The sequence below is a fragment of the Dasypus novemcinctus genome, chromosome 12 (genome assembly GCF_030445035.2).
Source record: "Dasypus novemcinctus isolate mDasNov1 chromosome 12, mDasNov1.1.hap2, whole genome shotgun sequence".
Classification (NCBI taxonomy): Eukaryota; Metazoa; Chordata; class Mammalia; order Cingulata; family Dasypodidae; genus Dasypus; species Dasypus novemcinctus.
The window spans coordinates 59,515,034-59,530,006 of NC_080684.1; the positions used below are offsets into that span (position 1 = coordinate 59,515,034).

The window sequence follows — 14,973 nt, forward strand, 5'->3', positions numbered from 1 at the left end:
TCATGAGAAATTGGGACTTAAGCTTATTGGACATCCCTAATATGTTATGCATTGCTTTTCTCTTGCTGCTCTCAGAATTCTCTCTTTGTCTTTGGCATTTGGCATTCTGATTAGTATGTATCTCTGAGCTGGTCTATTTGGATTTATTTGGATGGGAGTACATCGTGCTTCTTGGACACGGATCTATGTCCTTCAATAGGGTTGGGAAATTTTCCACTGTTACTTCTTCAAATATTCCTTCTGCCCTTTTCCCTTCTCCTTTCCTTCTGAGACACCCATGACATGTATGTTTGCATGTCTCTTGCTGTCATTTAGTTCCCTAAGACTCTGTTCAATTGTTTCCATTCTTTTCTTCATCTGTTCTTTTGTATGTTCATTTTCAGAGGTCATGTCTTTGAGTTCACCAATCCTTTCTTCTCCTTCCTCAAATCTGCTGCTATATGCCTCCAGTGTATTTTGATTTCATTTATTGCAACTTTCATTCACATAAGTTCTACTATTTTTCTATGTATGCTCTCAAATTCTTTATGCTCATCCAGTGTCTTTTTAATATCCTTATTCTTTTTACCCTTCTCATTGAATTTATTAAGAAGATTTGTTCAACATCTATAATTAGTTGTCTCAACTCCTTTATGCCATCTGGAGATTTATCTTTTTCCTTTAACTAGGCCATCTCTTCCTGTTTCTTGGTATGGATTGTAATTTTTTGTTGATGTTTTTACATCTGGCTTGCTAGAAGTATTTATTCTGGTTGCAATTTCTCCCTTTAGATTAGAGATTTCTTGTCTTTTCTCCCTTGCTGGTTGTATAGTAAGAGCCAAGGGTGTAGTTGGTGCTGTAAGCTATGGAGGCTGAAGCTACCCATGCTGTCCCAGGAATTGATGAAGCTTCTCCCACCTTTCTCCTCTGTCTGGGTAGGGACAGAGCTGCAGCCATGTATAATAATCCAAGCTGGACACAATAAGACAGTCTGTAGTCACGCAGAGAGACTGACGAAGCTTCACACCCCTTTCTCCCCTACCTTGGGCAGGGATGGAGCTATAGTTGTAGTCAGCAATCTATGCTGTGTGTGTCCAAAATGACCACAGTTGCTCAGGTAAATTTAAGTACCACCAGACCCTCTCCCTGCCAGGATTAGGAATGAACTCTCTGGTGTGTGCAACAATCTAATCTCTATGGGTCAAATATGCCTGCAGTTGCCCTGAGAGGCTGAGGGAGTACCATCCCTTCTGTCCTTTAGGGGGTGGGAATGGAATCACTAATGCTCAACAGTTCAGTCCTGTAGGCTGAAAGTACGCACCATTGTCCTGAGAGGTTGAAGAAGCACCAGCCCCTTCCTACCTTATTGTGTGGTGGGGGTGGTTCTATGGGCACTTATCAGTTCAGTCCCTTTAGGTCAAGAATACCTGCTGTTGCCTGGAGAAACTGAGGATACACCAGCCCCCTTCTATCCTCTTAAGGCATGGGATTGGATCCACAGGCACCCAACAGTTCAGTCCCTCTTGGCCAAAAGTACCCACCATTGTCCAGAGAGGCTGTGGAGACACCAGACTGTCCTATCCTATTTGGGGTAGGTGTGGATTCATAGGCATCCAATAGGCCAGTCAATGCAGGCTGAAGGTCTGCCATTGCCCAAAAAGGCTGTGGAAACACCATCCCCCTTCTATCCTATTGGGGGTGAGGGTGGGTCCACAAGTACCCACCAGTCCTGGCTGTGTGGGTCAAAAGCACCTGCAGTTACCAAGAGAAGCCGGGCAAACACAATCAATTTCTTGTCATATTGGGGATGGAGGTGGAGCCAAAACTGCCTGAAGTTGCCCTGAGAGGTTGAGGAAACACTCGCCCCCTCCTATCCTATGAGGGGACTGAGGTGGAGATGGGCCCAAGGGCACTCAACAAACCTGTTTGTGTGGGTGGAAAACTTCTGCCATTGTCTGTAGAGGCCAAGGATACCCAGCTCTTCTCCTATTCTCTTGGGGGTGTGAGGATGCAGCCCCAGGTGCCCAACTATTTAGCTTGTGCCAGTGGAGAGCACTTGCAGTTTCCTGGAGAGCCTGATGCAAGTCCCACCAGCTACCTCTCTGCTGGAGGCGGTGCTGGAGCCTAGGCTAGGGCTGCAGTCAGATCTTGGTGGAAAGAGGCCAGTCTCTAACTTCACTGGATTTCAGTCAGCCAGGCTTCCCCTCATACTTGGGGGCAGAGTCAAAATGGTGGCTACTGGACTCTTTCCTGTTTGGACAAGCTCAGACCCTAGCTGTCTCTGGGATTATATTTTAGCCAGCCAAGTCCACTAATCACTAATCAGTAGCTGAGGTCAGTGGACAACTGTCCATTCATGGGAAATGGAGCTTCTAACTCCACCCATAGAATAGCTCCTGAGGCAGCTTGTGCCCCTAGAGTAGGATGGGCACCAACCTCTGTGGCATGGCTTGCAGCTTCCCAGAGAGGTTGTGCATGTCCCCCAGCTTCCTCCCTGCTGGAGGTGGGACTGGGGTTTAGGCTAGACCTGCAATCCAACCTGGATGGAAAGAAGCCTGTCCTTACAAGCACTGTAATTTTCAGTCACCCCTGCTTCCCCTCATGCCCAGGGCAGAGTCAAAATGGCAGCCACTGGCTTTCCTTTGACCTGGATAGGCTCAAAGTTTAGTTCTTCCTAGGATTCTACTTCAGCCTGCCGAATCCACTAATCAATAGCTGAAGTCAGTGCCACACTGTGTCTTCCTCCCCTGTTTTTTGAGGGAAATGGAGCTTCCAACTCCAGCCATGGAATAGCTCCCAAGGTGGCTTGTGTGCCATGGGCACTGACCTCTGTGGTGTGGAAGGCTCTACTCATGAATCCTCTGTGCAGATAGGCAGTTTCCTCCTTAGGAATCTCAAGGATGTTGCAGGATACTCTCCTGGTCTCCTGAGTCCTCCAAACAGGTGCTTTAGGATCTCTGGATGACCACCAACTGCCCTGTATCGTGAGATGACTCCAGGAGCTCCTTACTCTGCCACCATCTTGGCTCCCCCCTGTTGCTTATGCTTTTAAAGCACCATGTCTTTGTTACTTTATGTCAGCCAAGTTTGAAAATATCTAAAAACTGAAATGCCATATGTCCCTAAATTAGAATGATTTCATTTTCAGACTGAGGGATTTGTGGAAGAACGGCTAAACTTAATTCAAATAGGTATTGCCCAAGCTCCCAAGTTCCATCAGATTCAATCTTTATTATCTCTCATTTATTCATAAGGAACCTCTCAAGAATCAGTTCTAATTGCAAAACTTTGTATCCTGCCAAGATATCTGCATGAATTTCAATAAGGGCAACAAAGACTGAAACAGCATAAAAACAAATTTGCTGGAAAAGCTATTTTAGCAGCTTCAGTGGAAGGTGTGACATTTTCACTTTGTACTTGCTTTGAGTGTCACTGACTTCCCACATCTTTCACGTCCAGTCTATGTCTTTTGACTGGGGAGTTCAATCCATTAACATTCAATGTTATTACTGTAAATGCATTACTTTATCCATTTTGTGCTTCAGCTCTTTGTTGTCATATCATTCTATTATCTAGGATTCTTCTTATCCTTTAGTTTACCCTTCCTAATAATCTTCATTTCTAAACTCTTCTCCAAATCTTTCATCCGTATTTTGTTTTCCCCTGTCAGGCTGCTACATGTCCTTTATTATCTCTTGCAAATATGGTCTTTTGGTAACATATTCTATCAGGTTTTGTCTGTGAAGACTTTGAACTCACCCTCATTTTTGAAGGACAGCTTTGCCAGATACAGAATTTTTGCCTGGGAGACTTTCTCTTTTAGTACCTTCAATTCATCATACCACTTTCTTCTCTCCTCATGGTTTCTGATGAGAGGTCGGCATTTAATCTTATTGATTTTCCCTTGTATGTGATGCTTTGCTTTTCTCTTGCTGCTTTCAGAATCCTCTTTGTCTCTGATAGTTTCATTCTGAATAGTAGATGTCTCAGGGTAGGTCTATTCAGATTTATTCTGTTTGGCATATGTCATCCTTCTTGGATATTGGTACATATGTCCTTCATAAGGGTTCAAAATGACAAACATGACTTACCAATCCCCTTGTTGGTCAGGAAGGTTTCCCCTCATCCACCCCCAAGATATTCTTTCTGCCCATTTTCCATTCTTTTCTCATTCTGGGACACCAATAATGTGAGTGTTTGTGCATTTTGCATTGTCATTCAATTCCCTGAGACCGTGTTCCATTTTTCCCATTCTCTTCTCTTTCTGTTCTGTCTTTTCCAATTAAGATGTTCTGCCTTGGAAATCACTAATTCTGTCTTTAAGCAATTCAAATCTGCTCTCATGTGCCTCTAATGTATTTTTAATCTCATCCATTGTGACTTCCATTCCCATAAGGTATGTGACATTTCTTTGCAGGTTTTTAAATTGTTCTTTATGCTCTCCCAATGCCTTCTTAATATCCTTTGTTTCTTTAGTTATATTTAAAAAAAATTCTATGAGGTGATTTAGGAGAGTTGTGTGATTATCACTGATTAATTGTATTAAATCCCATATCTCTTCAGGATATATTTGATTTGTTTTTTTGGCTGTGTCATCTCTTCCTGTTTCCTAGTAGGGCTTGTAATTTTTTGCAACGTTTAGGCATCTGAATATGTTGGTGAAATTACTCTGATGGTTAATTCTTCTCTCTTGCCTATTGGTCTTTTTTTTTTTTTTTCCTCTTCACAGCTTTTCTTTGATATTTGGTTCAATTTACTCTTAGTCTTTAAAATTTCCCAGCTTAAGTTTTCAAAATTGGGCTAGGGACACACTAGTGGGGCACAGATTTTCTCCCAAGGGTTGAGTACAGAGAGTGCAGTTTTTGCCCATGCAATTTCCAGACCAGCCAGCAGACAGTGCTGGTCAGGGAACTTTTCTCCAGAGGTGTTTCAGTCTTGGCTTTTCTGTATTTCTGGTTGAATCTTCAGATCAGGATTCAAAGCAGGTGTTGCTGGCCAAATTCACTGAAGAAAATCATCCAACCTCCCTTCCCTTTTCCCTTGAACAGCTGACAGGGAGGAAGTTGTCTGTTCTCCTCTGAGTTGGCTGCAGTGAGCCAGGTGTTTGATTCCAGCTTAATATCTTGAGGATGGGTGAGGGAGAAACCCTTCCCGACCACCAAGGGGATTGGTAACTCATGTTTGTCATTTTGAACTCTTTGTCTCTCTGTCCGCCACCCTCCTGGGAGTTGTATAGCACTGTCCTGGTCTGCTGACCCCCAAAGCAGGTGCCTCAGACAGCTTTTGGCTATTTTTCTGTTGTTTTTGTGAGAGCAGCCAGCTCTGTCTGTTAACCCATTGCCATCTTCCCCTCTGTTTCTTTATTCTCTGTCCAGATGTTCTATCCAATGCTGAGAGGGGTGTAATGAATTTTCCAATTCTTTTATTATTGCAGAGATATCTATTTTCCCTTCAGTTTTGTCAGTGTTTGCCTCATGTATCTTTGGGTATTCTGGTTAGATGTATACACATTCATGAACGTTATTTCTTCCTTGTGAATTGACCCTTTTATTAATATATAATGTCTTTCCTTGTCTCTAATAACAATTTTGCTTTTAAAGTCTATTTCAACTAATATAAGTATAGCTATTCCAGCTTTATTTATTTTGGTTACTTCATGTGTAAAGTATCTTTTTTCAACCATTCACTTTCAATCTATTGGTATCCTTGGGTCTAAGGTGAGTCTCTTGCAGACAGCATATAGATGGCTCATATTTTCTTATCCATTCCACTACTCTGTGTTTTTTGATTGGGGTGTTTACTCCATTAATATTCAATGTTATACCTGCAAAGGTGGGTCTTATTTCACCCATTTTTACCTTTGCATTTTATCTCTCATATTTTCTTTTCACCACTCTTTTGACACTTTTCTTACTATTACTGATGTGGTCTCCGTTTCTAGACTCTCTTCCAAGCCTGCCTCTCCTGTCTTTTCTTTTCAAGTGGCAATACTTCCTTTAGTATTTCCTACAAAGCTAGTCTCTTTGTTATAAACTCTCTCGGTTTCTGTTTATTTTTGAATATTCTAAACTTACCAGATATAAGATACTTAGTTGGCAGTTTTTCTCTTGCAGTATCTTAAATATATCATTCCACTGCCTCCTTGCCTCCATAACTGGCACTTAATCTTATTGATATCCATTATATGTTATGCATTACTTTTCTCTTGCTGTTCTCAGAATTCTCTCTGTCTTGTGGCATTTGACATTCTGATGAGAATGTGTCTCAGAGCTGGTCTATTCAGGTTCATTCAAATGGGATTGCATTGTGCTTCTTGGACATGGATATTCATGTCCATCAATAGGATTGGGAAATTTTGTTTCTTCAAAGATTCCTTCTGCCCATTCCCCCTTCTCTTCTCCTTCTGGGACTCCCATGACACATGTTTGCATGTCTCTTGCTGTCATTTAGTTCCCTGAGACCTTGTTCGATATTCCCCATTCTTTTCGTCACCTGTTCTTTTGTATGTTTGCTTTCAGAGGCCATGTCTTCAAGCTTACCAGTCCTTTCTTCTGCCTCCTCAAATCTGCTATTATATGCCTCAAGTGTATTTTTTATTTCATTTATTGCACCTTTCATTCCCATAAGATCTGCTATTTTTCTATGTATGCTTTTAAATTCTTCTTTTTGCTCCCCCAGTGTCTTTTTAATATCCTTAATCTCTTTAGCCATCTCATTGAATTTACTAAGGAGATTTGTTTGGACATCTATGATTCATTGTCTCAACTCCTTTATGTTATCTGGAGACTTATCCTGTTCCTTTAACTGGGCCATATTTTCCTGTTTCTTGGTGTGGATTATAAGTTTTTGTTGGTGCCTTGGCATCACTGATGCCAAGATAAATACTAGATGTATTTATTCTGGGTACAGTTTCTCTCTTTAGTTTAGGGTTTTCTTGTCTTTTCTCCCTTGCTGTTTGTGTGGTAGGAGCCAAGGATGTAGTTAGTGCTGTAAGTTGTGGAGGCTGAAGCTGCCTGAGTTGCCCCAGGAGTTGATGAAGCTTCTCCCACCTTTCTCCTCTGCCAAGGGTAAGGACAGAGCTGTAGTCATGTATAATAAACTAGGTTGAGTAGGACAAGACTGTCTGTATTTTCCCAGAGATAGTGATGAAGCTTCACACCCATTCCTCCCCTACCTGGGCAGGGATGGAGCTGCATGTGTGGGCAGCAATCTATGCCATGTGAGTGAAAATTTCTGCAGTTGCCCAGAAAGACTGATGTAGTTCTGGCACCCACTCCCTGATGGGGTGGGGATAGACCCTCGGAAGTGCTCAACAATCTAATTCATGCTGGCTGAACACACCTGCAGTTTCCCTGAGGGGATGAGGGAGTGTTGTCCCTTTTGCCCTTTAGGGGGTGGGAACAGAACCACCGATGCCCAGGAGTTCATTCCATGTAGGCCAGAATTGCCTGTCATTCCCTGGAGAGGCTGAGGAAACACCAGTTCTCTCCTGCCCTATTAGTGGGTGCTGGTAGATCCCACAGGTACTTAACAGTTTAGTCCTGAAGGCTTAAAGTACTTGCTGTTGTCTAGAGAGGCTGTAGAGACACCAAAGTCCTCCTACCCTATTAGGGGGTGGGAGTGGATCCACAGGCATGCAAGAAGTTCAGCCTGTGCAGGCTGAAAGTACCTGGCATTGCCCAGAAAGTCTGTGGAAACACCAGCCTCCTCCTTCCCTATGGGTGGTGGGGATGGATCCACAGGTACCCACCAGTCCAGGCTATGCAGGCCTAAAAGTGCCTGCCATTGCCTGGAAAGGCTGAGGAAACCCAGCTCCCCTCCTATTCTCTTGGGGGCAGGGATAGAGCCCCAGGTGTCTGACTATTCAGTCTGTGCCAGGAAAAGCACCTGCAGTTGCCCAGAGAGGCTGGTGCAAGTCCACCCAACTTCCTCTTTGCCGGAGGTAGGGCTGGAGCATAGGCTAGGGGTGCAATCTGATCTTGATGGAAAGAAGCCAATCCCTAACTTCACTGTGATTTTCAGTCAGCCCTGCTTTCCCTCATGCCAGGGACAGAGACAAAATGGTGGCTATTGGCCTTCTTCTGACTTGGACAGGTTCAAACCGTAGCCGTTTCTAGGATTACATTTTAGCCAGCCGAGTCTACCAACCAGTAGCCAAAGTCTGTGGCTGTCTCTCCCTCCCCCACTCATGGGAAATGGAGCTTCCAACTCCAGCCACGGAATAGCTCCTGTGACGACTTGCAACACCAGTTGAAGATGGGCCCTGGTCTCTGCAGTGTGGCCTGCAGGTTCCTGGAGGGGCTAGTGTAGGTGCCCCCAACTTCTTCCCTGACAGAGGTGGGGCTGGGGTTTAGGCCAGAGCTGCAATCCAGTCTGGATGGAAAGAAGCTGGTCCTTACCGGCAAAGTGATTTTCAGTCTGCACCACTCCCCCTCATGCCAGGTGTGGCGTTAGAATGGTGGCTACTGGCTTCTTTCTGACTTGGACAGATTCAGACATCAGCTGTTCTTAGGATCATACTTTAGGCAGCTGAATTTACTAATCAGTAGCTGAAGTCAGTGCCCAACTGTCTCTTCCTTCCCCATTTTAGAGAAATGGAGCTTCCAACTCCAGCCAAGGAATAGCTCCTGAGGTGGCTTGTGCCACGTGCACCAACCTCTGCAGCATGAAGTGCTCTACTTATGAATCTTCTCGGCAGATGGGCAGTTTCCTCCTTCCATTTTTTTGAGGATGTTGCAAGATACTTTTCTGGTCTCCTGGAGACCAAACAGGTGTTTTAGATAGCTCTGAGTAATTACTAACTGCCCTGTAGCACGAGCTGACTCTAGGAACTCTTTACTCTGCCACCATCTTGCCCTTCTTCTATTTGACTCTAATATTCATTGACAGTTGAGTTCTTCAGGGCACATTTGAAGAAAGAATGGATGCTTGTATAGAAATTCCAATCAAACTGAAGACAACCAGTGGGCCGTTTATAAGAAAGGATTTAGATGTGAAAGAATGAAAAGAAGAAAACTGTTTGAGGTTTTTATGATTTCTTAGTTTTTTTCGATCAGAAAGGATTACTGAAACAGATCTTAACACTAAAAATAAATAAATACCTGTAAAGATTACTTTTATAAGTTAGAGATATTAAGTGCCATAACAATTATCCAGGAAAACTCAAAACCTAGAAAACTGAAGCGCATAACTACTGTAACAGGATGTTAAATGGCTACAGCCCCTAGTGACTATAAATTCTGTATTCCGGAGGAAATGTTGGACTCTGTGCAGAATGAACACAGTTTTGTAAGACCAATTAGACAATTTTGATTTCTCTCACACACAACAAGGTCATGAAGGAGTTGATGGCATAGAAATAGAAGTGGATTTTGTGAGGATTTCTTTAGAGTTATGCTGTGATTCTTTACCTCTGCCAACCTGGAGACACCAAAGAGAGATGTGTGGGGTATTGCTTGCCGCTCATCTCTTTCCTACAGTTGCAGGCACGTCCTAGTGTCTGACTCTGGCTGGGGGGATTTGGAAGATGGTTGGTCCAGTAGCTTTTCCAGTGAAAGAAAAGGGAGTTTGCTGTGAGTTTGGGTAGGCATTTTCTCCAGAATCAGCACAAAGGGCCCGGGTTGTGGGTTAAAGGGAGATAGAGCCAGTTCTGGGGCTGTTTTTAATCCTGCCCAAGGGCCCATATGGTGAAGGCTGCCAGAAACCAGTGGTTGAAAGAGTACCACAACTGAGGGAAAATGCATTGCCTGCAAGCATCACAGGAAGTTCAGGCAAATGTTCCCAAGGTGAGGCCTCTGAAGCACTCTTCCGGCAAATCTGCTCAAACGTCTGCCAATTCCACAGTGTGAGAAGCCCTATGACTGTGTCTGTCAAACCATGGCTTTCCTGTCCCTTTACGTCCCCCACTACTGCTGCTTTGACCTCACCGGGGTTAGAAACCTAGGAAAGCATTCTGGAGGAAGTCAGGGAAGAAACAAAGACCATGCCCCCTCTCAAGTGTGCCTAGTCTATAGTGAGCCCCAGCTGCAGAAGAGAACCGGACACGCCTGTGTAATTAAGACTGTGTTTGCAATGAATGATGACTTCTGTTACTTATAGTAACTGGAAAAATCACAGCACCTGACCTAATTCTCATATAAGGACAAGTGGATGACATCCACTGACCAGATTGAAAGGGACACCCAGAGACAAAACATAATTGTTTTTATGATTACCTGTGAGTCCTGCTTATTAAACACACTGTTCACACCACTAATGATGGGGCACGCAGAAGGTATAGGTAAATGTGAGTGATACAACAGAACTGTTTTAATGTAATATGCCACTAAATGCAGTCCTAATAAAATCCTAATCCTGATGCATGAATAGAGGCAAGTTTATCAAAGCTTTTTCTTATCTGTCTTGCAAGAGGGAAGGCTAGAGACTATAGGGAAAAGAAAGAAGTGATGTGATGAAAAGGGTCAGAATAAAATAAGGGAGGCACAAGCTGAATGTAACTGAAAGATGGCAATTGGAAAGCACTGTTGCAAGGGATCTTGCAGTTCATCTGTTCACCATTTTGTGGGTCCTACTGGGTACCAGGCCATGGGTTTGGTATTGGAGTTTCAAAGCTGTCCTTTCCTTTAGAATCTCACAGTTTTGCACAGTGCAACATAAATGATTCTCTCGAGTCACAAAGAGGTAGGAAAATCAGGTTATTTCTACTTAGAGGTTAATTTAAAAGTGAGGGTTAATAATGGAATCTGGCTTTGAACTAAAGATGGGCATTTGCTACGAAGCATTTAACCTTATGACACCACCAAAAATCAGGAAGGTAGTCTGCATTTGCCTGTGATTCCTACATTGGATAATCATCTGAATCACTGGAAGCTCCAAACCTATGGAAATTCTCTTCAGTGGGAGTGAGAAGCTCAATGGTATAGTCCCTTCCTCCCCTCAAACTCCGCTATGGTTCTGATGCAGTCAGTTTGGTGTTTGAGAACCACTGGAAGGTCCCAGCAAAAAATCTGACTTAAGTTTTTGAGAGCCTAGCTGACTATGTTGCAACAGCTCATGGTTTTACTGAAAGCAGGCCATGCATAAAGCCCACCAACAAACACAACCAACATCTCTTATTAAACGAATAAATTTTTATTGCTATTTTATAAAGCTTAACATTTTTCTAAAAGAAAAAAAACATCAGTTTACATGTAGTAAAGTTATAAGAAGACAGCTATAGATAATATAGCCACATGGGAAAGAAAGCAGAGCTAAATAATATGAAAACAAAAGCAGTAAGCAGCAATAAAATTAATACCTACAGAAAACTAGCAGTGCAATAAGATAAACAGAAAGCAGCTTTACATAAAAAAAGGTTGTTTAAATACAGAAATAGCACCTTACAAAAAAGGAATTGAGAAATGTAAACTTGGTAGGTAGATTCAAGTATAAAGTTATACCCCCAACTCTTGTACCAGAATGTAAGGGTTTCACAAACCCTGGACAATGTAGGGTACACACACTTTCCTCAGTGCCAAGTCACAGCTGCTTTCCTTCGCAGTATCACCAACAATTATTTCTTTCTTTTGTTAAATTAAACAATGATAGATTCAAGATTGCCATTGCTTCTTCATTACTCTAAATACCCAAATCTAGTTCAGCAGATTCACTACCCTCATTGCTCTGCAAGAAACAGATTTGTATTCCTGACAGTAACAACCACTGCTTCATTATCATTATTATTTTTACATATCAGAAAGCCACATTAAGAAGTGGGTACTGAATACAAGTGATTTTTTTCCTTAGTCTTCTATTGCTAAGTACAGCTATTTGGACACAAAGTCATAATAATCTAGTTTATGGAATTGCTTCATTATACCCCTCAAGAACCATGAATTCTCTGAGGTTAACGTGGTCATATCACGAAAAGAATTAAAAGAAGAGGGATAGCAAAGAAGCCACCCTAATAAATGGAAAACATCTAGAAAGAGTGAAGGGAGAATCAATTTGAGTTTTTATCTCAATGTAGATCAGTGGAAATATTTTGTGGAAGTGGAAGATATATATTAAGAATGATATTATACTTAAAATGCATGCACCCTGTACAGATTTATGTGCTGCATATTTTATAATGTACCTTAAAAAAGGTATATTTTTACTTATGTTGAGAGGAAGCCATTGTTCTTAGTTCAGGGAAATCTTTACTATGTAATTGTTGATTAGAACCATTTTATCTGCTTAACTCTAGACAAGATTGCTTTTTAAAAAAAGGTACAAAAATAATATCTTGTAAACTTTAAAAGTGTAGTGTTGATAAATTTTACATAAGTAGCAAATTTATTTAATCTGGCTACCTACCTCAAGTTTTCAAAAATATTGTGGGGGTAACAAGGCTAATATTATCCTGTAGTTAATATAAAGCTACTTTAGTCAGACTCCCAGAGTCTCTTAAATTAATATTATTCTTTCATATAACATTTTATTGGGTCCAAAAATAAAAATAAAATAAAACCCTACACCCTACACCAAGGTTCCAAATCTAAGATAGAAATTTAAAAAATTAAAGGAAGGAAGGAAGGAAAAGAGGCAGGAAGGGATTTTACTCTGAAGAGATAGAGTGAGGTAATTATCAGTGAATCTAGGAATACAAAGAAGTTGGGCTACTTAATGAAATCCTAAAATAATGTATTTTAACAAGGGATATTATGTAGTAGTTTCCAGAATTGCATTCAGGCTAGAACACTGAACTCCTACACTCTCTGTTCATATTGGTCAGAAGTACCATATAACTCTGGTTTGAACACTCTTGGATACTGAACATAATGTATCCATTTCCCTCTTACCCTTTCAAACATGAAGGAAAAAAGTAAAAGAAAATTAAGAGAACACCTATTGTCCTATGTCAACTTCTACAGTTATCTTCTTTAAAATTCTACTAAAAGGTCATATCCAGGTTCCAATTTTCCACAAAATTATTTTCTACCATCCTGATTTATTCTATAAACAACAGTTGCTAAAAGGCATCCATATCTGACTACTTTAAAGTTAGCATTTAAATAAAAATTGCAGGAGCATGTAGTGAAGGAAATGGAACATAGCAGGACTTTCACCAATAAACAATAAAACCTCCTTGTTCACATGGTTAGTTGAGAAGCAGCTATTAGGCTGCTTGAGTTCATCCTCGTTCTCATGCCCATAGATGGTGTTAGCACATTTCACTTGTAGCAAGGTATGTCATTCTTCACAGTTATTTTGGTCTTGACATTTCGTCATGTATATACATTTATCTACATTATTATTGTTGTAGAATAAGTGCAGGGCAAATACAGAACAAAAAGTATAAACATTCAAGTCGTCATACCCTGAAATTATCTGTTTTGCTGTAGTTGTAAACTTTTTGCACTAAATCCCATTTCAGGAACAAAATAAATAATACCATAGGATTCACAACTGAAGTTGGCTTCCCTGAGGAAGCCTAAGGAAGCAGTAGCTTTTTTTAAACTGTAGAAAGGAAGTTTCTTTCCCTACAGATTTACTCAGGACAAGTGGAATACATGTCAAAAATGCTTACCCTAGTTAAGTGCTAGCAATCCCCACTCCCCCTTTAAAAAAACCAAAAGGCTCTAGTAGCCTGCTCAGATCTATTTCCAGCAAGAAGATGATTCCTGAATCAAAACCACAAAAGTAAGTCAGTGCTTTCCCTGTGACACTACGCACAGAGTCTGAACTCTAACTGGTATTAATGCACAATGAATAACAATTACTTTCAAGAAAATAGAAGATTCATGATGATGGGAAATTGATAGAAACAGTGGATGAAAAACAGAGGAAAGACACACACTGTTGCCAATGGTTAGGGGACTGCTTTCTGATTGGCGTTAGGGTGTCACCTGTAACAGGGAAATTCTCGGTCTGATTCCACCCCCACCTACACAGTGTCAGGCTAGTCTGCCCCACCGCTGGATATTTCTAGTCTTCTCTGGGCCGAGCTTGTGTTTCGTGACTGATTCCTTTCTCTCCTCCTTGTAACCACGTCTCCCAGGCTACCAGGTGTCTTGAAAAACGTCTCCCGCTGTGTGCCTCGGATACTCTTGGGAGTCACTGGGGCTGGTGACTGGAAAAAAAAAAAAAAAAGTAAAATTAGAGCAGAGTCGAATTTTTCTCAACCTCTGAACTGGAAGCCTTTGTTATTATGCTCCCCATGAAAGTATTTTCCTCCTCTTCACTTTTCTATCTCACTGATCCTATTTATCTCCTTCACAGCACTGAGCACACCATATATTAGCTTACTCAGTGCCTGGCACAAATAAAAAAGAATTTTATAATTGTCTTGCCAAAAAGTAATACATTTTTGAGTCTCTGATAAGTTGTCTAAAATATTTTTGGGCAAAACGTAAACGAGAATGTAATCACTAAACAATGCTTAATACATAAGAGGAATTCGACAAATACTCATTAACTGATCTGCAAATGGAGTGGGAGGCCAATATATATATACATATATACACAATACTGATTATGTATATATGTATATTTTTTTATGTGTCATGAGAATATATATATTCATGCATGCTTTGAAACAATACATTTTAAGAAATGATTGATGCTAAAATCTCTGAGTTAGTATCAAGACTTTGGTTTCCCTCCATGATTCCTAGAGCTGTATGATTAAAATTTAGGGTAGTTTCCCTTATTGACTTAATGAAATGAAAGCTCTGGAGAAATTCTCCCGAATTATTCAGCATACATCAAAAGTCCATCTGAACCATGCTGAAAATAGGTGCCCTCTAATGCTAAGAAACAGAATGACAATTAAAATATACGTTTTTCTTTAAAGCACGGAGTGTCCCTCTTACCTTACCTCCCATGCTTTAAAAAATCAGGAGCCAGACGCCTCCACAAAGGCAGCCAGGCAGAGGCTGACCTAGAGCCCCAGCCCTCCAGGCACACAACTAATTAAACGCGGGCACACCCCGTCACAGAGTGCACAGCTTTCCCGCGTCAAACTGAAACGAG

The 14,973-nt window shown here is 41.4% G+C and overlaps 1 protein-coding gene across 1 annotated transcript in view; it reads right to left on the reverse strand.

The window, feature by feature from the left end:
- Positions 1 to 11,093: 11,093 nt before the first annotated feature.
- E2F7 (E2F transcription factor 7) overlaps positions 11,094 to 14,973 on the reverse strand; it is a 46,480-nt gene continuing 42,600 nt past the window's right edge. Inside the window, exon 13 of the mRNA XM_004472943.4 lies at positions 11,094 to 14,071. Coding sequence (XP_004473000.1) covers positions 13,901 to 14,071 — 171 coding nt within the window. The 3' untranslated portion in view covers positions 11,094 to 13,900. The remainder of the gene's footprint in view (positions 14,072 to 14,973) is intronic.